At 41.3% G+C, this 26,773-nt stretch overlaps 1 protein-coding gene across 1 annotated transcript; it reads left to right on the top strand.

Moving 5' to 3' along the window:
• The first annotated feature begins 404 nt into the window (after nucleotides 1–404).
• On the top strand, nucleotides 405–26,773 carry raver1 (ribonucleoprotein, PTB-binding 1). Its single transcript, XM_061905046.1, has 15 exons — nucleotides 405–743; nucleotides 4,287–4,353; nucleotides 7,100–7,569; nucleotides 12,495–12,686; nucleotides 16,329–16,452; nucleotides 16,517–16,617; nucleotides 16,726–16,761; nucleotides 18,827–18,908; nucleotides 18,975–19,150; nucleotides 20,479–20,560; nucleotides 20,625–20,740; nucleotides 22,365–22,421; nucleotides 22,490–22,579; nucleotides 22,724–22,777; nucleotides 25,901–26,773. The coding sequence occupies exons 1-15, from the start codon at nucleotides 405–407 to the stop codon at nucleotides 26,033–26,035; spliced, it is 2,121 nt and encodes a 706-aa protein (XP_061761030.1). The 3' UTR covers nucleotides 26,036–26,773.

Genomic DNA, 26,773 nt, shown 5'->3' with positions numbered 1-26,773 from the left:
GTTTGTTTGAATCATAAATACGATGTCGCCTTCAATGAAAATGCAAAGGAGTTGGCTACGTCAGTTGTCAAGCAGAATGTTAAATGTGGAGGTTGTATTACATTCATCGATCATCGTTATGGTCCTTATTTGTGATGTTTTTATTTGAATCGCTTCCCGTCTGGTCTACTTCCGGTTTGGAGTTGGGTCTCACAGCGAGCTCCGCCCACAGCGTCACAGGCCTCCTGTGGCTCCGCCCATAGCGTCACAGGTCTCCCGTAGCTCCGCCCACAGCGTCACAGGCCTCCCGTAGCTCCGCCCACAGCGTCACAGGCCTCTCGTCCAATGAGCGGCGAGGTCGGGGCCAGGCGTGCATTGTTTAAACTGTGATGCCAGCAGCGAGGAGAGAAGACAACTTTGACGTGATGGCGGCCGTCGTGTGTGCGAGCGTCGACGCCGGACAAGACACCGCAGACACCGCAGACACCGCAGACACCGCGCTCAGCTTCGCCCCTCGCCCGCCTCACGACCACCAACACCTCGCCGCCGACTGCGGGAAGTGTCGGCCCGGAGAAGGCCGGCGTCACCCCGAGCTGCTGGAAGCCGGCGAGGAGGCCTCTTCTCCGGGCCGCGAGGCTCCGCAGGGGGCCGAGGAGGACCTGACGCCGGAGGAGGTCCGGAGCCGCCTGGAGAGAACTCGCCGGGAGTTTTATAACCGGAGGAAGATTATCATTAAACATCTGCCGGGTGACGTCACCAACCAGGTACTACTTTCAGTGTGACGTAATAGCTAGCATTAGCTTAGCTAGCCCGGCCAGTGTGACGTCACCAACCAGGTACTACTTTCAGTGTGACGTAATAGCTAGCATTAGCTTAGCTAGCCCGGCCAGTGTGACGTCACCAACCTGGTAGGACTTTTGAAGTGACGTAGTAGCTAGCATTAGCTTAGCTAGCCCGGCCAGTGTGACGTCACCAACCTGGTAGGACTTTTAAAGTGACGTAGTAGTTAGCATTAGCTTAGCTAGCCCGCCAGTGTGACGTCACCAACCTGGTAGGACTTTCAAAGTGACGTATTAGCTAGCATTAGCTCAGCTAGGCCAAACTTCACCAAAGTGCTGCCCCCAGCTAATCATTTACCGGCCGGCCACACATTCTGAAAAAATTGCGAAATTGATAGTATTGCAAAAATTACATAAAACATAAAAAAAAAAGTGGAATGAGATAAAATCTAATTAGAAAAAGAGGCAATGTTGACACAAAGTTGCCATGTAGGCAGTTTTTTTGTTCCCTTTGTCTTTATTTTCTAAAATCTGTTATAATGAATTATTACTTAAAAAATATCACTTTAAAATGTTTTATGTGGAAAAAAATATAGCATATGTTGTGTGGTTGCCATATAAAAACATCAACGTTTTGACCAAAGAGCATAAAACAAACAAAATAATAGTTCAAACCTAAAATCGACAGATATATTGGAATTTCATCTTGAAATTTAAATGTTAAAAGTAAAAAAAAAATAATAATAATAAAAATGTATCACTTTATGATTGGGGAAACGTAGTATCTAATTTATCTTTTCACTGTGATTACTCGAAAATATTAAATAATTACAATCAATGGTGTCCTGCATTATTGATCTTTGAGGGCTTTATTTGCTAAATAAAGGAATTCTCCTGAAGGAATCAATAAAGTACTATCTATCTATCTAAATACTGCATATTTCAGATTTAATATAAAAAACAAAGTTGTCTTTGACAGAAAAGGCATAAAAACGTATTTGTTTTAATTTATACCTACCTCAAGTTGATATAGCGATTTACTGTAAGCATTAAATTAAAAAAATATATAATTTGACTTATTTTTAACATTTTAGTGACTGAGACCCTCTATGCTCCCCAGGACCCCTAAGGATTTAAAAAAAACTCCATATATTTTGTTATGGTTTGAAGATGAAAAACATCAAAATGGCCCCGCATGATTAAATGTGTGGCCCTCTGTGGAAAAGTTTGGACACCCCTGACCTAGTTCCATTTATCGCTGCACATTGTCCCCAAATGATGCTTTTACCCAACCTATTTTGTTATTAATGCTTTTTTAAAACTCTCAAGAAGCTTTTGACTTGATTAAAATCCCAACTGTTTTGTTTTTTATAAATTTTTTCAGCCTTTTATTAATTGCAACATTTACAAACAGTTGAGAAATAATAATATAAGTACAAAAACAGTACCATATATATATATATATATATATATATATATATATATATATATATATATATATATATATATATATATATATATCTCTATATCCATCCATCCATCCATCATCTTCCGCTTATCCGAGGTCGGGTCGCGGGGGCAGCAGCCTATATATATATATATATACATATATATATAAATATAAACAGTGTAAAGACTTAGGCTCACACAATTTCAGTAAATTGAAGTTTGGAGTGCAGCATCATAGTTTTCACAGCTTTTTGCTTGTTAGAGTTAGAGAGAGTTTTAACGTATAGTTCTAATTATTTTTTTAAAAACACAAAAAACTTACATTTATGAATATAAAACTAATATAATGAGGTTGCAAATGTTAAATTTCTTTTTCAAAGTGTTTTCTCGTACAGTGTAGAACTAAATAGCACATTTTTACAACAAAGTGCACATTTGTCATGAATGTTGTCCAGGATGAAGCCACAGATGCCCCCCAACTGTGTCCTTAACTGTCACTATTGTGGCCTCTTTGACTCATCCATCCATTTACTACCGCTTGTCCCTGTTGGACTTATTAAACACTTTCAATTTCAAGTCAATCACACTTGCCTACAATTAGTCAGTGTCCGTGTTTGTTTACATTTACATCAACTTGTTTTTAAAAGTCATGAGAATTCAGTTCAACCCCCCCTTGTTGTGGAAGGTGTGTAACTGCTGTGGAGCATCGGGCCATACCATTGTTCCCCATAGTGGGGGTGGTGGGCTGTCGGTGTGTAACTAATGTGGCGCGGCGGGCCATACCATTGTTCCCAACAGTGGGGGTGATGGGCTGTCGGTGGCAGTTCGAGATGCGAGTGTGTTTGTAACAAAAGGTGGAAGGCGTGCGGACAAAACGCTTCAGAAAGTGCTAGGCAGCATCGCCATTGGTGTGTGAATGGACAAACGCCCCACAGAACAATTTCTCCTGGCACAAAGGGTCAGCCATCACCCCCCAGGCCCCCACAAGTGCACTTGCCCTGCTGGTTAGACACTTCTATTGTACATGATTGATAACAAGAGGAACACAAATGACCCTTTTTTTTTTAAACGTTTTTCAGGGTAAATTATCATTTGAAAATATACTTGAAAGTGCAAAATGCTTTATGGCTGGCTACGTATGTGATAAAAATATTTTCAGATTTCCTATTTTAATAATTGTTTTGCAACTTTAGGACTCAAATTTAAATGTTTATTTGATTTTTTACAATGTTTACAAATGTTTAGTTTTCTCCAATTGAGCTGCAGTGGCCATTAACACTAGACTTGGACAACTTGAATGAATGAAATAAGTTTATTTAGTTCATATCATCAAGCATTTTGTGTGATCAGCTTAACAGTACAGACGACACATATTTAACAATCATACACATTTACACGCAAAAAGAAAAGTAAAAGAATGGCCGAAAAAGGAATAGGCTGAAGCCAAAGCTTATATTTGCCTATCCAATACCTTCACTGAAAATTAGATTGCCTGGAACATCGTTAAACAAATCAATGGGATGAAAGTAATCGTTGTTATATTTGATAATTTTCAATTATTTCACCTTTTCAAGGTTTTCTTAAATATTAACAAAGAACTACATGTCTTCAACTCATCACTGAGCTTGTTGTACCATTTAACTCCTAGAGCTAAAATACATTTGGATTTTTTTGTTCTGTCTTACTTTACATATTTCAAGAAGGGAAATTGTTGCACACAGTAGCTCAGTTACAAAGGATGGAAAGGATAATGCAGGTATGAAGTAGACTAGAAATGTACCATAGTAGCAATATGAAATATAAATCTAATATTTACATATTTTATATATATATATATATATATATATATATATATATATACACACAGTATATAATTGTTGTATTCTATGGTAAACTATGTCTATTGTAGACTTAAATGTTCTTAAATATATTTGACAGAATCTCATTAAATAGCCCATTTTAATTGTAAATTTATGCAATTTTTTAATTTTATTTTTTTACAATAATTTTTTAGTCATTTATAATCGCATTATTTTGGTGTTTTTGTTTTAATCATTGTTTTTGCGTTCTCAATTTCAGGAGGTCCATGAGCTGTTGGCCAACTATGACCTGAAATACTGCTTTGTGGACAAATACAAAGGCACAGGTTGGTTTTTCAATCAATCAATCAATCAATGTTTACTTATATAGCCCTAAATCACTTGTGTCTCAAAGGGCTGCACAAACCACCACGACATCCTCGGTAGGCTCACATAAGGGCAAGGAAAACTCACACCCAGTGGGACATCGTTTTTAGAACGTCTTTTTAAGCACAGAAACATTTTATTAGAAACACAACTGGCCACTTGGATCTTGTAGACAAGCTTGAAACTGTGAATTGCATATAGTAGATTTAAATTTAAGAGGACTGTGTTTGACTGGATGAAGTTCTTCAACAAAAAAATAATATAAAAATCAATTCAATGCTTTTAATAATATTGTATTTTTTTTATACATTTTTTGTGGCCTTGCATCCAATAAAACAAGATGCTAACTATTACAAACTATTCACAATAACTGTCCCAAGAGTAACATTTTTATAAAACATGTTTTCTTTTATTATGACACAATAGTCTTTGTGGAATTTGATGGCAAAATGTCTTAATGGTACCATTTCTGACACAAATATATTAATATAACATAAGCCTGGGCCAGAGGTCGACAACTCCAAATGTTGAAAGAGCCATAGCAGACCAAAAATACAAAAAACAAATCTGTCTGGAGCCGCAAAAAACTAAAAAGTCTTTTATTAGTGTTGTAATGAAGACAGTAAGTCTCTATATTAGCTGTATTAGCCTACTATCAAAATGACTTTAAAAGTCGTATATATCTTTGTTGACAGAAATGTAATATTTATTCCACACATTTTTACAACAATAGAAACCATTAGTAAATCACAGGCCACTCAGAAAATGAGACTACTCCTGGTAATTACTGTCTTTTAAAGGCCAAAGGTATAGTTGTGTGTCCAAGTTGAAGGAAACGTCAGGTTGTCTTCTTCTAATGGATTTATTACAATCTTTGGCAAGCTAGGTCATGTTTGCTGTGGTCTGGAACAACATGGCACGCAAACAACTATCTGAAATGTGTCATGAGACATGCAAAACTAAATGATATACAAAGAGGACATAAGTAAAGGATGTTAAATGATCTCAAATATATCTACAAATGAGGCATAGTGATGCAATATGTACATGCAGCTAGCCTAAATAGCATGTTAGCATTGATTAGCTTGCAGTCATGCACTGACCAAATATGCCTGATTAGCACTCCAACAAGTCAATAACATCAACAAAGTTCACCTTTGTGCATTCACGCACAGTATAAAACTTTTGGTGGACAAAACGATACAAAGGAGGAGTGGAAGATTTGACATGTAAACAAACTGTTGCGTCACAGTCCACACTATGGTGAGTTCAAGAACCGCCCAAATGAGTACGACAAAAGGATGCTGAGCATCAGTGAAGCATACACACAAACATATTCAACAGTGGTAGTTCCAACAAGATTTGTGTCATGTTTGTACTCAAACACAAAACATACAATAACAAAAAAAATAAAAAATTCCCCCATCTTTCTTTATTTTCTTTAAGGAGCAACTACGGCGGCACTAAAGACCTCGGCCTGGGTCCATAGTCAACTGAACAATAAATGACAATCAAGTCGATAACTTTGCGGCCATTGAAAAAAGATGTCCGTGTTTTTGTTTTCCTTCTGTTCCCCACAATCTTGGTTTGAGTTCCACCCGCAGGATTCATAGACATCGCCTCTCTACTCCTGACTCACCATTGAGAAGTTAGGCAAATTAGGAGGAAAACATGGTTACCAAGTAAGGTTGTTTTAGTACAGTGCCGCAATACTAATGAATCATATTTGGTACTGGTCTCCATGGCGACAAATAAAGCAAGTTTCTTACAAGTAGCATTATCACTGAAGGACGAGGAATAGTTAAACATGTTTCACAATAGCTCACAAACAAACACCATGGGTGGATCTACACCTGACATCCACTGTAATGATACCAAGTACAGGAGTGTATCTGGTTGGTACTATTATGACAGCATCAAACAAACTTTTTTTACATTATGTTTATAAAGTCAGTAAATACGTCCCTGGACACATGAGGACTTTGAATAAGACCATGTATGATCCTGTAACTACTTGGTATCGACATGATCCATACCTAAATGTGTGGTATCATCCAAAACGAAGGTCAAGTATCAAAGAAGAGAAGAATAAGTGATTATTACATTTGAACAGAAGTGTAGATAGAACACGTTAAAAGAGAAAGTAAGCAGATATTTACAGTAAATGAACAAGTGGATTAATAATCAATTTTTACAGTTTGTCCCTCATAATGTGTGTTAAAAATGTGTAGTATGTTCACTATTTATTGAAGGACTAAATGACAACAATAAACATATGTTTCATGTACACTAACATTTGTTGTTAAAGATTTTTCTGTTCCTCTTTTATGTAGAAAAGTATCTAAATACAAAGTGGTAGTGGGACAACACTATTACAAAGTCCATATCCTGTTGTGGGAATATTTCAGCTTCAAAACAGATGGGCAATATGAGCCCATCAACACGGGCGAACAAACAAGGGAGAATGTCGTGATGGCAACAAAGTACTTATGATTACATTAGGGCTTAATTTGCTGACCAAAAATGTTGTTTGTTGGCAATTTGTGCACAATCTCAATGTGTTTATTGGCCCCGCCCTCCTAGAGCAGATAATAAAACTACTGGTTATCAGAAATACTTATGAAAGGTGTGTGTTATCGTTGCTCTTCATGCAACGCTTGAGACAAAAGTAGAAGTGCTTGACAATGTGTTCTCCTCACCTCGCAGCCTTCGTCACCCTGCTGAACGGGGAGCAGGCTCAGAGCGCCATCCGGGAGTTCCACCAGCGCGTGCTGCGCGAGCGGGAGATCTCCGTGCAGCTGCAGCCCACCGACGCCCTGCTGTGCATCGCCAACCTGCCGCGCTCCTTCACCCAGCAGCAGTTCGAAGAGCTGGTGCGGCCGTTTGGCAACCTGGAGCGCTGCTTCCTGGTGTACAGGGCGTCCAGCGGCCACTCCAAGAGCTACGGCTTCGTGGAGTACATGAAGAAGGACTCGGCGGCCCGGGCCAAGTCGGAGCTCCTGGGCAAGCAGCTGGGCTCGCGCATGCTCTACGTGCACTGGACGGAGGTGGGCTCGCTCACGTACCCCCTGCTGCACTCCAAGTGTCTCTGCCTGGACCGCCTGCCTCACAGTCTGGTCAGCGCACAGGACCTCCGCAATGCCCTGGCTGACACCCACCCTCCCGTCTTCTGCCAGGTCAGCATCACCGCACACACTACCTCAATATTACATTCAACCCATATGTCTTTACATCATTTAGGGTGGCATCAAAGGAACAATTTGTCAGGTTTAAGCACCAAACTATCTATTAAACAGAACAAGAAGCAAGGAATCAGGCAGAGACAGAGACGCTCTGAGGAACAGCCCAGGCGCTCCTCTATTTATTCATTTTGGGAGTTCCCTAGTTACATCGCTGAGGCTGCTTCTAAAGGAGGGCTCACACATGCTAGCAGCTCCAGTACGCACAATACGTGGCGGACTGTGCTGGGGGCCTTGGGATTGCACCCTGTCTCTGTTATCTTCGTCGAGGTGCTGGTTCGTCCTTGGCTGTTAGCAAGGCTGAAAGACACAAAACCTGTGCGGCAAAACCACTCCTCACATGCCATGGAAGATAACAAGTTGAGTACCCTTGCACGGAGAAGAAGTACAGACTAGATAATAACTAGAGCAGTGGTTCTTAACCTGGGTTCGATTGAACCCTAGGGGTTCGGTGAGTCGGCCTAACCCGGGGGGTCCTGCTTCGGAAATAATGTGTACCCCTTTCAGATATCGCTTTTAGTTCCCACTAAAACGTGGGTGTCAAACTCTGGCCCGCGGTCCAAATTTGGCCCGCCATGTAATTTAATTTGGCCCTTGAGGCAATATCAAATAAACATTAGAGCTGGCCCGCCGGTGTTATACAGTGGCTGTGCTGCTGTAACACCACATTCACCGCTAATATTCATACTTGCCAACCCTCCCGATTTTCCCGGGAGACTTCCAAAGTTCAGTGCCCCTCCCGAAAATCTCCCTGGGCAACCATTCTCCCGAATATATCCCAATTTCCACCCGGACAACAATATTGGGGCCCGTGCCTTAAAGGCACTGCCTTAACGTTCTCTAAAACCTGTCTTCACGTCCACTTATCCTCCATACAAACAGCTTCATAATGTAAGCGGCTTATACACACTCATAAGTGAATGCAACGCATACTTGGTCAACAGCCATACAGGTGACACTTGAGGGTGGCCGTATAAACAACTTTAACACTGTTACAAATATTAGCCACACTGTGAACCCACACCAAACAAGAATGACAAACACATTTCGGGAGAACATCTGTGCCGTAACACAACAGAACAAATACCCAGAATCCCTTGCAGCACTAACTCTTCCGGGACACTACAATACACGCTACCACCTAAAAGGTGAATTTGTTCAACCTTGGCCCGCGGCTTTGTTCAGTTTTAAACTTTGGCCCACTCTGTATTTGAGTTTGACACCCCTGCACTAAAACATTCCCATGTTGCACAATGAGATGTAAACATGATGTCATGTGTAACTTCCTGTAACTTTGTTTCTAAAATATACCTTTATTAGTATTTCTTTAATATAATATCATTTTATGATTACGGTTGGGGTTCGGTGAATTCGCATATGAATCTGTTGGGGTTTGGTAGCTCCAACAAGGTTAAGAACCACTGAACTACAGCAACAGCATTTAAGCATAAGAGTTGTGTGATAACTTCTATATAATTCTCTGGAACTGTTGTAGTGCCATGAACAATACATTTTTTAAAAAGTGCTTATTTTTCTGCTCTAAAAAGTAATCACACTCTAGATTTGATGTATTCATGGTTTGTAAATGGGTATTATTGGCTTGTAAATTTTAATTGCTTTAATATCTGGACACAAGTGCAATTTTATTGTCAGTGCCATGCAGGAACATTTGTTGTTTTACAACACGCGGCCCGCGAGACACAATTATGCGGCCCGCATCTTAATGTGCAAATTTAACGTTTGTGCAGCCCGCGGGTTATATATGAATGGGGCTCTTCAGTGTCATTCTAGTACACCCTTCCGGGAGACCCCTAATTTACAGTGCCTCTACAGGAGTAATCATCCTCCCGAATTTCACCGTGACAATATTAAGGGGCACCGTGGTGGCAATGTCTTCAGTGTCCTCAAGAACATGTTTGAACAGCGTGTCACACCGGCCACATGTTGTATTTGGCTTTGATAGACGCAGCAAGTGACTGCAAGACATAGTTGATCAACAGCCACGCAGGTCACACTGAGGGTGGCTGTATTAACCACTTTAACACTGTTACAAATATGCATCACACTGTGAACCCACACCAAACAAGAATGACAAACACATTTTGGGAGAACATCCGCACTGTAACACAACAGAAGAAATACCCAGAATCCAATGCAGCCCTAACTCTTCCGGGCTACAATAGGGGGCGGGGGTGTATATTGTAGCCCGGAAGAGTTAGGGCTGCATGGGATTCTGGGTATTTGTTCTGTGGCTTCACAGTGTGGCGCATATTTGTAACAGTGATAGTTGTTTATACGGCCACCCTCAGTGTGACCTGTATGGCTGTTGATCAAGTATGCCTTGCAGTCACCTCCGTGGGTCTGCAGAAGTCTCATTATAAATGTGGCTGTGCTAGCATTCTGTTTGCATGGTGGAAAAGTGGACGAGACGGTTGGTTGTAGAGGACGCCAAAGGCAGCGCAATCACGGCACGCCCTTGAAATTTTTGTCCGGATGAAAATCGGGAGAATGATTGCCCCGGGAGATTGTCGGGAGGGGCACTGATATTTTGGTGTTTCCCGGAATGATCGCCGGAGTTGTCAAGTATGTTGCTTGGGCGGGAAAGCCGTTCAAAGAAGGTGAATTCATTAAAAGTGCATGTTAGATCTTTTCTTGCGGCCCAGCCTCACCCAGTTTCTGCATACGGTGGCCCCCAGGTAAATGGAGTTTGAGACCCCTGCTTTACGGGATTTGTTTGGTGAAAACTTGCTCAAAGTCCTGCCGTAGCTATTGAGCAACCATCTGTGATTAAAAAAAGAAATGGTGATTAATCTGCATGTAACCATGATTAATGCAATATGTTTGCAATTTATCAGCTGAGTTAAAGTCCTACTGAAAGCCACTACTAGCCACCACGCAGTCTGATAGTTTATATATCAATGATGAAATATTAACATTGCAACACATGACAATACGGCCGCTTTAGTTTAATAAATTGCAATTTTGAATTTCCCGCAAAGCATCCTGCTGAAAACGTCGCGGTATGATGACGTGTACGCGTGACGTCACGGGCTGTTATGAATATGAGCGCTGCACACACACACAGCTCAAAGTCGTCTGCTTTAACTGCATAATTACACAGTATTTTGGAGATCTGTGTTGCTGAATCTTTTGCAATTTGTTCAATTAATATTGGAGAAGTCAAAGTAGAAAGATGGAGTTGGGAAGCTTTAGCCTTTAGCCACACAAACACACGGTGATTCCTTGTTTAAAATTCACGGAGTTGAAACTTTCCTATGGATCACAGTGAACATGGATCCCGACCGAATGTCAACCAGTAGGTTTCGGTGAGAAAATTGTGGTTAAAAAGTCGCCACTTACCGGATATCAGCTGAGCTTGACTTCTCTGAGACACTGGCGTCAACACACGTGGACGTACACCCCTCCGACTATCAGGTACTGTTAAACTCACTAAAACACTAGCAACACAATAGAAAGAAGGGATTTCCCAGAATTATCCTCGTATATGTGTCTAAAAAACATATGAATCTGTCTCAATGCAACGCGATTGCAATCGTGTTTTTTATTTTATTTATTTTTTTCTAGCCCGTGGCTATCAGTATCCTCAAACACGAATCTTTCATCCTCGCTCCCATTAAAAACAATGTGAATATGTGAGGAGACATCAAACATGTGACATCATCGTCTGTGACTTCCGGTACAGGCAGGACTTTTCTGCAGTTGCCAACTTTATGCTGGATGTTCTCTACTAAATCCTTTCAGCAAAAATATGCTAATATCTTGAAATGATGAAGTATGACACATAGAATGGAGCTGCTATCCCCGTTTAAATAAGAACATCTCATCTCAGTAGGACTTTAACTAGTATTTTTATGCATGTTGGCCTACAGTCCAACCATCTTATTTTTTGTGTTTTAATGTGTAGTCAGAATTATAAAGTGCCTGACAATTGCCTTAGTTAATGTTTAGAATGTCATCTGTTGCTTTGGCATGTCCTAAGAAACTTACTTTTGCTGCTGCCCTTCTTTTTATTGGACCTGTTTTTTTTCTATGTACAAGACTCAGCTTTTGGGTGGAATTTCTAAATTTTTATGTTCAATATTTCAGTGTCTTTGTTGTAAAACTTGCTGTTCTCTAACAAGGGGATAAACGTCCAAAATGAAGTGTGTGTGTGTGTGTGTGTCTGTAAAGAGGATGTTGTGAGTGTAAAAGTGGCGAGTGAGCTGGGTGTCATCCGAGGGACTGTTGCCTCCCTTTCAACATTGGTCATCATCAATCACACACATGTTGTACATTTAATCTCTTCTTCGTGTTAAACAGCAAGCTGTGCACCAACTACTGAAATATTGTCTTAAGTTAGGTCATTTTAGATGAATCCTGAAAATAGCCCTTGACTTTGTGTGAACATCACACACACACAAAAGTCTTGGGTCACTGCCATTCACCTTTACCCCCATTTTTCATGCAGCAGCCACAGAGAGCATTGCTGGTTTCCATGGTGATGACCACCTGACTGCCCCCAGGTGGGGTCATTCAGCAGACTTTTCTGGATGGAGGCTTTTTAACAGTTGATTTCCAGTTTTTTTCCTGTTAAGTGAGGATCATATGAGAAATGTGTAGGTTTTTTTTTGGTTTTTTTTAGCATTGGCTTTATTTTACGGCCGATGTCAGCATTTCTGCCCTCATGTGTTCATACATGGTGAATGTGAGGGAGGGCTGTTCTCTCCCATTGTGTTGGTGACAAAGCTGAACAAAGTCAACTTTTTTTTTTTGTCCTCCAATATGTGCTGAACATCCACGTCTCACACACTTGCTTGGACTTGTTTTAAGTGACTTTTTTCTTTTGTCTCCATAATATTCAGTTGGCTCAGGGACAAGATGGAAGTTTTCGGCGGTTCGCCATCTTGGAGTTTGCGACGGCCGAAATGGCGGAGGAGGCTCAGTGTGTCGCCGATGGCAAGCTGCTGGGCGGGACGCGTATCAGGGCCTCTTTCTGTGCCCCCGGACTGCCCGGACGCAGCATGCTCGCCGCTCTGATCGCTGCCCAGACCATGGTAATGTCACTTTGAACACACCTTATCCACCTTTTGTGAAGGTTACCTCTCCCTGGTAGAAAATGGTGAGTCCTAAACGAGGACTGTGAGCTTTTTAAACAAGCTTTTCTCAATATATGGAAAGAAATTCATAGCATTTTAGGGTCCCTCGTTTTGAATATTTTTTCCAAAATGTGCATTAATTAAAGGCAAAAATCCTTACATTTATTGGTGAAATAAATCATTGGATTTTTTATATTTCTTTCAATATTTTAGGTCAAATTGGTTAGTGCGTCTGCCTCACAATACGAAGGTCCTGCAGTCCTGGGTTCAATCCCGGGCTCGGGATCTTTCTGTGTGGAGTTTGCATGTTCTCCCCGTGAATGCGTGGGTTCCCTCCGGGTTCTCCGGCTTCCTCCCACTTCCAAAGACATGCACCTGGGGATAGGCCCCTCCCACCTCCAAAGACATGCACCTGGGGATAGGCCCCTCCCACCTCAAAAGACATGTACCTGGGGATAGGCCCCTCCCACCTCCAAAGACATGCACCTGGGGATAGGTTGATTGGCAACACTAAATGGTCCCTAGTGTGTGAATGTTGTCTATCTGTGTTGGCCCTGTGATGAGGTGGCGACTTGTCTATGGTGTAAGCCGCCTTCCGCCCGATTGTTGCTGAGATAGGCGCCAGCGCCCCCCGCGACCTCAAGAGGGAATAAGCGGTAGAAAATGGATGGATGGATGGAGGTCAAATTGTTATTGTTTTGTAACTTAAATGTACCAAATAGTAGGGCTGTGGGAAAAAATCGATGTGAATTTGAATCGCGATTCTCACGTTGTGTGATTCAGAATAAATTCTCATTTTTAAATAATAATTATTTTTTTTCATCAATCCACCAAAACAATACACAGCAATACCATAACAATGTAATCCAATTCCAAAAGCAAAGCTGAGCCAGCAACACTCAGAACTGCAATAAACAGAACAATTGAGAGGAGACACAAACACCACACAGAACAAAACAAAAGTAGTGAATATTATCAACAACAGTATCAATATTAGTTATGATTTCAGCATAGCAGTGATTAAAAATCCCCCATTGACATTATCATTAGACATTTATAAAAATAATCAAAAAGAACAATAGTGTCACAGTGGCTTACACTTGCATGGCATCTCATAAGCTGGACAACACACTGTGTCCAATGTTTTCACAAAGATAAAATAAGTCATATTTTTGCTTCCTTTAATAGTTCAAACAAATGTACATTATTGCAATCAGTTGATAAAACATTGTCCTTTACAATTATAAAAGCTTTTTTTTTTACATCTACTACTCTGCTAGCATGTCAGCAGACTGGGGTAGATCCTGCTGAAATCTAAGTATTGAATGAATACACAATCCTTTTCAATCGGGAAAAAAATCATTTTTGAATCGAGAATCGTGTTAAATTGAAAAAATAAAATCGGTTTTGAATCGAATCGTGACCCAAGAATCAATATTGAATCGACTCATGGGACACCCAAAGATTCCAAATAGTGCTTTTACGTACAAAGAGCTTCTGTAAGGTACTTTTTGAAACCTGTATTTTGTAAGCACACACCAAATGTGCACAGCACTCTTATTGTGAAGGCTGAAGATATGCTGTTGTAAGAGAACCTGACAGTTTATATACATATTTTTTTTCTATTGGAATCGTTAGTGGAAACAAATATACATAGAATTGATTATAAAATAATTATTGCAATTTTAAAAGAACGAAATCTATAAAAAGTCCTAAACAACAAAACAATATGCCTGTGGGATAGAGAGTACATTTAATTTTTTTATTCTTTTTCTTTTTTAAGCTGATACGTTGGAGTGGAAATAAGACTTTGTTGAAATAGAGTCCCATGTCGGTGGTCATTTTGCATATTTCACATGTTTTAATATTGGAATATCAGCTAGCATTAGAAGCTGTGAAGTGATAAGCAAGTTGTCAGTGACAATGTTGAAGACGCTCAGCTCCGAGTGTCCACAACACACACTGATGAGAACTTTTGTAGTTTGCCTGCAGAGTTACTTAATGTTTGACCTCATTTCAGTCACATTGATGGCACATTCTGTGATTTTGTGTGGAAATCATAGGGCCTTCACATTAGTCTTAACACGGGTCGGCAACCCAAAACGTTAGAAGCGCCATATTGGAACAAAAAACAAATCTGTACGGAGCCGCAAAAAATTAAAAGCCGTATATAAGTGTTATAATGAAGGCAACACATGATGTAAGTGTCTATATTAACCTACTATCAAAATTAGTTTAAAAGTCTTATATATGTAATTATTATAATGAAGGCAACACATGATATAAGTGTCTATATTAGCCTACTATCAAAATGACTTTAAGAGTCTTATATAAGTGTTATAATGAAGGCAACACATGATGTGTCTATATTAGCCTACTATCAAAATTACTTTGTGTCGCAGGCTGAAGCAAATCTTTGTTGACAGTAATGTTGAAATGTAATATTTATGCTACACATTTTTATAACATTGTAAACCATTAATAAATCATAAGCTACTCAGAGGGGGAGATAACTCCTGGAAATGACTGTCTTAGAATGGCCAAAGGTATAGATGTGTGTGTCCAAGTTGAAGGAAACAGTAGTTTGTCTTCTAATGGATTTATTACAATCTTTGGCAAGCTAAGTTATTTTTGCTGTGGTCTGGAACAACATGGCACACAAACAACTATCTGAAATGCAGCCAATATTACATACAGATAATGTGGCATGAGACATGCAAATATAAATTATATACAAAGGATAAAGTAAAAGATATTGAATGATCTCAAATATATCTACAAATGAGGCATAGTGATGTAATATGTACATACAGCTAGCCTAAATAGCATGTTAGCATTGATTAGCTAGCAGTCATGCGACCAAATATGCCTGATTAGCACTCCAACAAGTCAATAACATCAACAAAGTTCACCTTTGTGCATTCACGCACAGTATAAAACGTTTGGTGGACAAAATGAGACAAATGAGTGGAAGATTTGACACTTGAATAAACTGGTGCGTCACAGTCCACACTATGGTGAGTTCAAGAACCGCCCAAATGAGTAGGACAAAGGGATGTTGAGCATCAGTGAAGCATACACACAAACATATTCAACAGTGGTAGTTCTAACAAGATTTGTGTCATGTTTGTACTCAAACACAAAACATATTCAACAGTGGTAATTCCAACAAGATTTGTGTCATGTTTGTCCTCAAACACAAACATATTCAACAGTGGTAATTCCAACAAGATTTGTGTCATGTTTGTCCTCAAACACAAACATATTCAACAGTGGTAGTTCCAACAAGATTTGTGTCATGTTTGTCCTCAAACACAAAACATACTAAAACCCCAAAAATATTTTTCCCCATCTTTTTCCATTTTTAATCCTTTTTAAAAATGCTCCAGGGCGGCGTGTTGCTTTCCCCGTCTTGACATGACGTGAAAGAATAATAATAACAAATCACTGCAGCATGAAGAAGGGTTATGGACTTTTATGCTCCGTCTCTTTCTACTCCTTTTTTGAAATGTGTATGTGATATTTCTTCACGTGACTAAAGCAAAGTAACCATTGCTTGTTTATGTCGTGCTCACGGTCTACTGGTGTCTCTCTCCCCAGGCCGTCAACCGGGGCAAAGGTCTCCTCCCCGACCCCACGGCCATGCAGATCCTCACAGGCCTCAGCAACCCAGCTGCGCTCAAGATGCTGCTCAACCCGCTGTGTCAGAGCCACAATAAACAAGGTGAGCGCCTCAATGTTGCCACGGCGCTCCCTGCCACATGCCTGACGTCTCGCTGCGCTGGCAGGTCTTCTCGGGATGGCCCCCGCTGTGCCGCTGCTCGCCAATCCGGCCCTGCCTGGCGTGCTGCTGCAGTTGCTGCTTCAGAATCAGGCGAAAGCACAGCAGGTACCTCCTCCTCATCCTCACCCTCACCCTCTGCTCTCAAATATCCTCCTCGTTTTAGACTCATTCTTTTTCATGCATGTTTGTCCTCCTCTCCTCATTTACCATCAGCAAGCCTTCCTGGGAAATCCTCTTCTTTGGGCTCAGGTGCTGCTCACTAACGACCCACCTCTAGTGTCTTGTGTGAAGTGTTTCCTGCTTCTGATGTCCAGATGTGTCTTACTGTGGGTGTAGCTGTACCTGATATTGGATACCTTTTTTTTTTTTAGTGGCTTTCAGACGTTACATATTTTTAAACTAAGCTTTTTTGTATTTGTTTCTTAAATTGTGCTGGTGTGCCTAATGTTGTGGCCAGTGAGTGTTGTGCAGCTGTTTTGATCTTTTTCTAAAACTATTGGGCCATTTCATCGAATCACTGCCATTTTCACCCAGGAAACAAACTATTGCCTGTACAATAAAAAAAAAATGTAGTCCAGCTTCCATGCACATTCATCTGATTGCATATTTAATAATTGCAATATAAAGATTGATTCTTTGAACACAACTGTTTTCCCATCCATCCATCTTCTTCCGCTTATCCGAGGTCGGGTCGCGGGGGAAGCAGCCTAAGCAGGGAAGCCCAGAATTATTTATAAGCCCCACAACTATTTTCCCTTATTTTTGTTACCTAACATAGTTTTTCTTAGAGAATCCCAGGGTTTTCACCCGGTCCTGTTAGCTTAGCATATTCCCCGAGTCACATGGTCCACACCAAGTTGTGTCATTCACAGCCGCTGCAGGCCTAATGTAACTGATGTCATTTAGATAGATAGATAGTACTTGATTCCTTCAGGAGAGTTCCTTCAGGAAAATTAAAATTCCAGCAGCAGTGTACATAGTTGAGATCAATTTAAATTAAAGTAAAAAGTAAATAATGGGGGTTTAAATGGAAACAAAATAGAGAAATATTACAATAAGAATAAAAAATAAAAAGCAACAATGGGAATAAAAACATAACAGTAAAATAAGAAAAGGGTGGAGGGCCATCTCCGGGTTGGGGAGGAGACCCTGCCCCAAGTGGAGATGTTCAAGTACCTTGGAGTCTTGTTCACGAGTGAGGGAAGAGTGGATGGTGAGATCGACAGGCGGATCGGTGCGGCGTCTTCAGTAATGCTGACGTTGTATCGATCCGTTGTGGTGAAGAAGGAGCTGAGCCGGAAGGCAAAGCTCTCAATTTACCGGTCGATCTACGTTCCCATCCTCACCTATGGTCATAAGCTTTGGTTCATGACCGAAAGGATAAGATCACGGGTACAAGCGGCCCAAATGAGTTTGGGTCTCTCCCTTAGAGATAGGGTGAGAAGCTCTGCCATCCTGGAGGAACTCAACATAAAGCCGCTGCTCCTCCACATGGAGAGGAGCCAGATGAGGTGGTTCGGGCATCTGGTCAGGATGCCACCCGAACGCCTCCCTAGGGAGGTGTTTAGGGCACGTCCAACCGGTAGGAGGCCACGGGGAAGACCCAGGACACGTTGGGAAGACTATGTCTCCCGGCTGGCCTGGGAACGCCTCGGGATCCCCCGGGAAGAGCTAGACGAAGTGGCTGGAGAAAGGGAAGTCTGGGCTTCCCTGCTTAGGCTGCTGCCCCCGCGACCCGACCTCGGATAAGCGGAAGATGATGGATGGATGGACAGTAAAATAAGAATATAACAAGACAAAGTAGGCAGTAGTGACCATTTATCCCATATTTCAAGTATGAAGAGGGGCAGAAAAACTGTCCTGTTACCTAAAATATTTTGGGACATTTTAAAATACTTTTTCTGTTGAATCGATGTAATGTGCTTAGTGTCAACATGCGATTAACATAAATGCCATGAGGCCACATTTCATGTATTGACTAGTTCCATGCTTGAAAACCTACTCCTCTTAATCAAATGTGTGCTTAGGAACCATGTACAAAAGTGGAATACATTTGCCTGAGATTGACAAACTCACATATTGAGTAATTAAAGAGGTGTATTGTCAGGTTTAAAGTTGAAAAAAACAACAGGAAATGGCGTCGATGAGGTGAATTGGCCTGAATGCTTTAAATGTGTGAGTGACTTTGTGAGAATGTAATGTTGCTGTGTGCCTGCTCCATCATGTGTGATGTTTTCCTGGGCTGGAGTGCAGCATCCAGACTTCTCGGTGACCTTCCTTCTGACATTCAACCTGCCTTCTCCCCTCTGCCCAGCAGGCAGGACTCATGGCGGAGAATCCTCTGGCTTCTCTGCCCGTCCAGCAGGGAATCCATCTGCTGGGAGAGCTGTCCCAAGGTCCGACTCTCTTCTGAATGTGACCCGGTGGTTGAATTTTCTAAAATAACTTCAATTTGTTCTCAGGTCTTGGCCTTCAGACTGACCCCCTGGCCTCTCTGAAGCAGGCGCCCCTGGGCAGAACCGTGGACAGAGATCAGGAGTCTCCCAGCTTCCCGCAGACTCCCCCTCCCACTCTGCAGGGTCTGTCTGTGCCCATGATGGCTGGCATGATGGGGCCAGAGGGCCTCACGGTTCAGGGGGTGAGCTTGCACAAAACAACTACCTGATAAGTGGAGTTAACTGTCACACTTGATGCCACACCTTCGCCCTCTTGTGTCGCTTGTGCTGTCATTTCTCTGACAAATACACAAACCTTGGTTGTGTTTTTAAACCCCTTAAGTTTGAGCTTGACTTTATTTCTCCCCCGGCCTCTGCAGACCCCCCACCGTCCCTTTTAGGACTGGGTTGTTGAACTTGTTTCTAATTTGTCTATTCCTGAAACCCAGCTTCTTCTGCAAACACAAAGTACGTACATTTGAACATGACAATCAACAATGTCCCCACAAAGAAGGATAAAAACTGCAATATTATTGATTGCTAAAACAAAGTAGATGCGGGAAATATCGCTCAAAGGAAGACATGAAACTGCTACAGGAAAATACCAAAAAAAAGAGAGAAAGTCACTAAAATTGGAGTGCAAGACAAGAAGTAAAACACTACACACAGGAACACAGCAAAAAAGTACAAATAAGTCAGGGTGTGATGTGACAGTACACCTACTTTGAGACAAGAGCTATAGTCGTGCATGCTTGCTTATGCTTTAAAGTCATATCCAACAATTGTGACAACCACTTTTTACTCTCAACCGAGTTTAATTTTTTAATCATTTCTGCTGGTGGTGTGCCTCCGCATTTTTTCTACGCAAAATGGATATACAAACTAATAACGGAGGGACAAGTCTGGTCCCCTAAACAGTCTAGTTCAGAGGTGTCAAAGTCACATGCAGGAAAATATGTGTCCAACTATTCAAATCATGGCATTAAAACTACAAAATAGGCAACTTCAGATTGTTTTCTTTGTCTTACTTTGGCCAAAAATAGAACAAACATGTATTAAATATATTAAAAGCTAGTAGCATAGATCCATGAAGGAAAGAAGAAAGCGAATGAATGTTTATAAGTGAATACATTTACATATGCATCAAAATGTCTTTTTTTTTGTATTATTTTGTTTAATGAATGAAGTAAAGTTTTATGACAAAACACAATATAGAACAGGATAATCATACATTTATCATTTGTTTCCAAAACTGTTACAAAAAAGTGGTACCCCAAATATTTACTGTGGGACCCCATTTTTATGACTTGATGGGGTCCCTGGAGCCCCATTTTGAAACGCCTAGCACCAACACTGATGCAGCGTTGGTGCAGCAGCTTGTACTTCTGATCAAGTATCATCTCGGGGGCCATAGATCATTCAGTCTGACCTTTGACACACGGGGAATAGTTGAATATCAGTGTTGCATCACATTTCTACTTTCCAAAGCATTTTGAGCAAACCACCACATTGCACATTTCTTCTCCTTCAGGTGTCCATACTCGGGGATCTGTCCAAAGACCTGACTCCTCCCCAGACTTCTTTTCTGGAAGTCAACCATGCATATCCCTCAGGTGGGTGTCCAGTGCAAGAAAGGTGTGGGTATGCTAGCTCTCTCTCATGTGTGCCCACTTCCAGCAGCCCACTGCAGACCTCACCCGTACAGGAAGAGACCCACGCTGAGTAACCTGTCCAACCAACACATGCAGCCCCACTACAACCTGCCCCCCCACGACTACCATCCTCTACACCACGTAAGTCTACGCCCCGCGACCACAATGTGTTTCCATACTTAAATACTAGGTCAAAGGGACCACAAAAATGGCATTATTGGCTTCATTGTGGCGGTATGGCTCAGTTGGTAGAGCAGCTGTGCCAGCAACTTGAGGGTTCCAGGTTCGATCCCCGCTTCCACCATCCTAGTCACTGCCGTTGTGTCCTTGGGCAAGACACTTGACCCACCTGCTCCCAGTGCCACCCACACTGCTTTAAATGGAACTTAGATATTGGGTTTCAGTATGTAAAGCGTTTTGGGTCACTAGAGAAAAAGCGCTATATAAATATAATTCACTTCACTTTGGAACAAAAAATGTTAGTGTAGATGAAATATGTTTATTATTGTCATTGAGTCTTTCAATAGAATAGACAACTTGTCTTTTAGTAGTAAGTAAGCAAACAAAGACTCCTAATTAGTCTGCAGTAACATATTGTGTCATTTATACACCTATTATTTTATACACATGAGGGACAAACTGTAAAAATGGATTATTCATTTACTTGTTCATTTACTGTTAATATCTGCTTATTTTCTGTTTTAACATGTTCTATCTACACTTCTGTTCAAATGTAATAATCACTTATTCTTCTCTTCCTCGATACTTGACATTAGTTTTGGATGATACCACACATTTAGGTATGGATCATGTCGATACCAAGTAGTTACAGGATCATAAAAAAAAAAAAAATACCTAATAAACCAATAATAATATGTTTAAGAAATACTGATGTAAAGGGTAGGTGTCGCACTTTCTGTTTTAACATGTTCTATCTACACTTCAGTTAAAATGTAATAATCACTTATTTTTGTCTTCCTTGATACTTGATATTAGTTTTGGATGATACCACACATTTAGGTATGGATCATGTGGATACCAAGTAGTTCCAGGATCATACATTGGTCATATTTAAAGTCACCATGTGTCCAGGGACATATTTACTGACTTTATTAACATAAAATACATTTTGAAAAGCTTGAAAAGGATTTTGAGATGATAAAAACATCGATGTACTCGTATCGAGTAGATACGCTCCTGTACTTGGTATCATTACAGTGGATGTCAGGTGTAGATCCACCCATGGCATTTGTTTACATTGTGACGCCGGTGAGCTACGGTGTGTAGTGAAGCATGTTTAGCTATTCCTCGTCCTCCAGTGATAATGCTACTTGTAAGGGACTTACTTTGTCGCCATGGAGACCAGGATTAGTGATTTAGAAGTAGCTAAAACACTGTGGATGGACGTTAGCTGCATGTGTTAAAGCAGCTCTTCCTGAGGGTGTTTCAGTGTTAGAACTTCACCTTTATCTTGACTTTTTACACCAAAATGCGTCTATTCTCCCTTTTCTGTTTGCTTGGAAGTGTGTGTGTGTGTGTGTGTGTGTGTGTGCGTGTGTGTGTGTGCGTGTGTGTGTGTTTGCGCTGCCCAACATGCTCATAAAACCAGCAATGACGTGACGAAGATGGGGGTGTGGGGACCCGGTACTTTTTAGAGGTGGTATAGTCCCCACTAGGATTGATTAGTATGTCGGTACTATACTGGCAGAAGGCCAGGAAAGGCAAGTGTACCTGAGTGCAGTTGTCATGGATGGTGTCTCCTCAGGGTCAGCCGCAGCACTTGTATGAGGAGCAGGAGAACCTGGCAGAGTTCAACCAGCAGGTAGTGTTTGCTCAGTACACCAATGAGCTGAAACAGGTGCTGATCCCCTTTTTGTTTCCTTGCTGCAGCGCTCCTGTCCGTCAGAGTACAGCCCCAGGCCCTTCACTTACCTCCCCCCCTCCTCCTATGGCAGCCTCCCGCCCAGCCAGCTCAATAGGGTGAGTCCAAAGTGGACTTTTCTCTTCTTGATGCTCTGTTTTTGTCCACCGCCGTTGTCTTTGTGTGCTGGAAAGGAGGCTGGTGTTCCGTGACCATGTTGGATCAAGCTTGGTATGTGTGTGAAAAGCCTCTTCTCTCCTCAGGCTGTGGGGATGCCTCCTGTCAGCTACCCTCCAGGACTTGGGGACACAATGAAGGTAAACTTGACATTTCACAAACATCTGACTTTCAGAGTATATTCCACATGTCAGAGCAGGGCCAGCGCTTATAACCACAGATCATTCATGAATAAAAATACCTTATTTCCGGGTTTATAATGGGCGCCTGCCTAGAATTACTGCCGGGTCAAACTCCTTTCGAAAAATATTATTTTTATTAGCGCATGTCTAGAATTTCCACCGGGTCAAACTCGTCACGTCACGAGTGACACTTCACCTGTCATCATTTTCAAAATGGAGGAGGCTGATTTCAATCATTTGAAATCACATAAATCGCAGTAGGATTTAAGGTCCAAGCTATTGAATATGCTAAAAAGAACAGTAAGCAGCTATGTTTTATTAATATACCGTAGCTGCGTGTGTCAAATATGATTCATTAAATGACTCCCGCCTCCTGGTGGTAGAGGGCGCTAGTGATCCTTCTTGCGACTACTCGGCTGCAGAAGAAGTGACAACAAGCAGCAAGAGTGAGCAGCGATCCTTTATTTTTTCCTCTCGCTTGCACTTTTAACATGGAGGATTACATATCTAAAATAGAACCGTTTTCTAAACTGGACTTTCAATGGAAGCAGGAGGTAATAAAGGAAGATCTCCATGGAGACAGAGACTTTTAAAACTGAAGAAAGATAAGGAAGACTTCTATAAACAAGTTATTGATGCTTTTGATCAGAAGGAGCTGCACATGGACTTCATTTATAAGTAAAGGTAAGACCAGAATAATGTTTTTTTTTATTAAATGTGCTTTTCATGATGTATCCTTACATCACACTCAAATTTATAAGCGCAGGCCTAAATTTACCGCCGGAGTGAGAAGAGGTTTTAAAATAATTAGCGCCCCAGCGGCAATTCAAGGAAATACGGTACTTGCATTTTATTATTATACATTTTATAAACACTGTAAAGAAACTTTATATTTTTCAGTTTTACTGTAGCATTTACTGTACTTTTTAAAGCATCTTACTGTACATGTAAAAACAAGACTATAGTTTTTTTTGTGAGGGGTTTACCATAAAACCTATTTTTACAATGTACAGTGTGATGGATTGATGACTCAAGCACATTTTAGTTTTTGTTTTTAAAAACCAAAATGTTTGGAATGTATGAAAGTAATTTATTTTTGGCATTATTAGAGAATATTGATGTTTAAAAGATATGCAATTGCAGGCAATACACCTTTTTTTTCTGTTGAAACGGAAAGAGGGAATACATTTTGTAAGAAAAGGTCAAGTACTTTCTTTCAAGGCTCTCCTGGGCCAGATGTGGCCCCCGGGCCTTGAGTTGGGCACCTCTGCACTGGAGCAGGGGGCGGCGACCCAAAACCATGAAAGCCATATTGGAACAAAAATATAAAAAACAAATCTGTCTGCAGCCGCAAATAAGGAAACATCTTTTATGCGTGAGAAGGTTGTCAGCTTATTCACACGAGGTAAACATGGCAGGCTGGAGGCAGCTACACCACAGCTAAGCACACAAACTAGACATACCTAATACAGGTCCTCTAAGAGCCCACATTTGTCAACATAAACAAGTATTAAATAATTCTAGTTGCATATTACTTGCACACCTGCAAGGTCTGTGAGGTAGCAGTGTCAGAAAGTATCCAGTAACAAACGTGTCTGCATCACTGAATGTATCGCATTGGAGTTAAAGTCCTACTGAAAGCCACTACTAGCGACCACACAGTCTGATAGTTTATATATCAATGATGAAATATTAACATTGCAACACATGACAATACGGCCGCTTTAGTTTACTAAATTACAATTTTAAATTTTGCGCGGAAGTATGATGACGTGTGCGCGTGACGTCATGCATTGTAGAGAACATTTTCTTCTAGCACCGTTAACAGCTAAAGTCGTCTGTTTTCATCGCATAATTCCACAGTATTCTGGACTCTGTGTTGCTGAATCTTTTGCAATTTGTTCAATGAATAATGGAGACGTCAAAGAAGAACGCTGTTGGTGGGAAGCGGTGTATTGCGGCCGCCTTTAGCAACACAAACACAGTTGGTGTTTCATTGTTTACATTCCCGAAAGATGACGGTGAGACTTTACTATGGAACAGAGACGGCGTGGGAGAGTGGCCGTGCGCAACCCGAGGGGCCCTGGTTCAAATCCCACCTAGTACCAACCTCGTCGCGTCCGTTGTGTCCTGAGCAAGACACTTCACCCTTGCTCCTGATGGGTGCTGGTTGGCGCCTTGCATGGCAGCTCCCTCCATCAGTGTGTGAATGTGTGTGTGAATGGGTAAATGTGGAAGTAGTGTCAAAGCGCTTTGAGTACCTTGAAGGTAGAAAAGCGCTATACAAGTACAACCCATTTATCATTTATTTATAGATGTCAAGCAAACACGGTTGGATTGGACCACACACACAAAGTACAGTGTATTATGCAGCGATCATTTCGAAAGATCGTGTTTCGAAGAGGGTCCCTTGCGAAGGGCAGAGATGGGCATCGCCACCACCCGTCGACTGGTGCTGAAGAAAGGTGCGGGGCCGACCTTCAGGTTGTACAGGTACGACCATATAATCTCACTAAAACACTGGTAACACAATAAGCAGATAAGGGATTTTCCGGAATTATCCTAGTAAATTTGTCTAATAACATCTGAATCGCTCCCAATGTATTGTCTTTTTTTTTTTTTCTTCTTCTTTTTTCTAGTCCTTCACTCTCACTTTCCTCATCCTTTCATCCTCGCTTAAATTAATGGGGAAATCGTCGTTTTCTCGGTCCGACTCACTCTAGCTGCTGGTGGCCATGATTGTAAACAATGTTCAGATGTGAGGAGCTCCACAACCCGTGATGTCACGCGCACATTGTCTGCTACTTCCTTATTAGCCACCAAAAGTGGTGAACTTTATGGTGGATGTTCTCTACTAAATCTTTTCAGCAAAAATATGGCAATATGGGGAAAAGATGAAGTCTGACACATAGAATGGAGCTGCTGTCCCCGTTTAAATAAGAACATCTCATTTCAGTAGGACTTTAACTGAATGAATAGTTGTGGTGACTAGATGCTATGACAACTTAACTTCAATGTAATAAAATAGCGTTGAAGTCGCTGTCAGGTTTGTAAGTGACATCTCCACCCACTTGACTCCAGACTCCCCTGGGCGGCCACAAGCGCCTCATCCCGTCTCCGGAGCCCAGCCCAGAAGGAGGTTATGTGGGCCAGCACTCGCAGGGTCTGGGGGGACATTATGCAGACTCCTACCTGAAGCGCAAGAGGATCTTCTGAAGCCAAGGTGTCAACTCCCTCATTCTCTCTTCCTGTCATATCAGTTTTAGTGTGTTGCAAGATGAGTTTTTTAACTTTTTTTTATTTTTTTTTAAATTATAGCCCTTTTAGTTTCCTGTCAAATGTGTTGACATAAAACAGGTGGTAAGAAGACGTGGTTAATAATGCTCATGTCAGATATTTTTGCTCTCATTTGAATGGCGTGAGAGCAGATAGTTTTGATGCTGTTAGACGTGAGGAAGAAAAGAAACCTCAACTTTCAAACTTTCCACGTTGTTTTGTCTTTTGATTGGCACTCTTGGGAGGCTTTTGTGCTCCATGTTGCAGCTGTTTGTGTCCAAATGATGCACGAGCAGGACGCCAGAAGAATCACCACAAGAGTGCATATATATATATATTTTTCAAGTGTGATTGTGAGAACTGATTACCTCTTGATGATCCTGAGCCTTGACAGTGTTAGCCACAACTACCGATTCTGTTTTTTTTCCATTTGCCGTGTAAATAGTTTGTTGTTGTAACTGCTGTCTCTTCTGCACTGTCAGCCAGTAAATGTTATTTAAAACACTCTCCTGAGTCATTTCCAGGGACTTTGCAGCCACCCTCAGACCAGCACCCAGCATCTGGCTGCTGTTGCCATGGCAACCCCCCCATCAGTGACCTAGGACAGTGGTGTCCAAAGGTCAGCCGTGGGGTCATTTGCGGTCTGTAATCAAATAAAAACAGCTATTTTCAAACTAA

This window comes from Nerophis ophidion, linkage group LG07 (genome assembly GCF_033978795.1).
Source record: "Nerophis ophidion isolate RoL-2023_Sa linkage group LG07, RoL_Noph_v1.0, whole genome shotgun sequence".
Lineage (NCBI taxonomy): Eukaryota > Metazoa > Chordata > Actinopteri > Syngnathiformes > Syngnathidae > Nerophis > Nerophis ophidion.
This window is presented reverse-complemented; position numbering and strand designations above follow the sequence as displayed.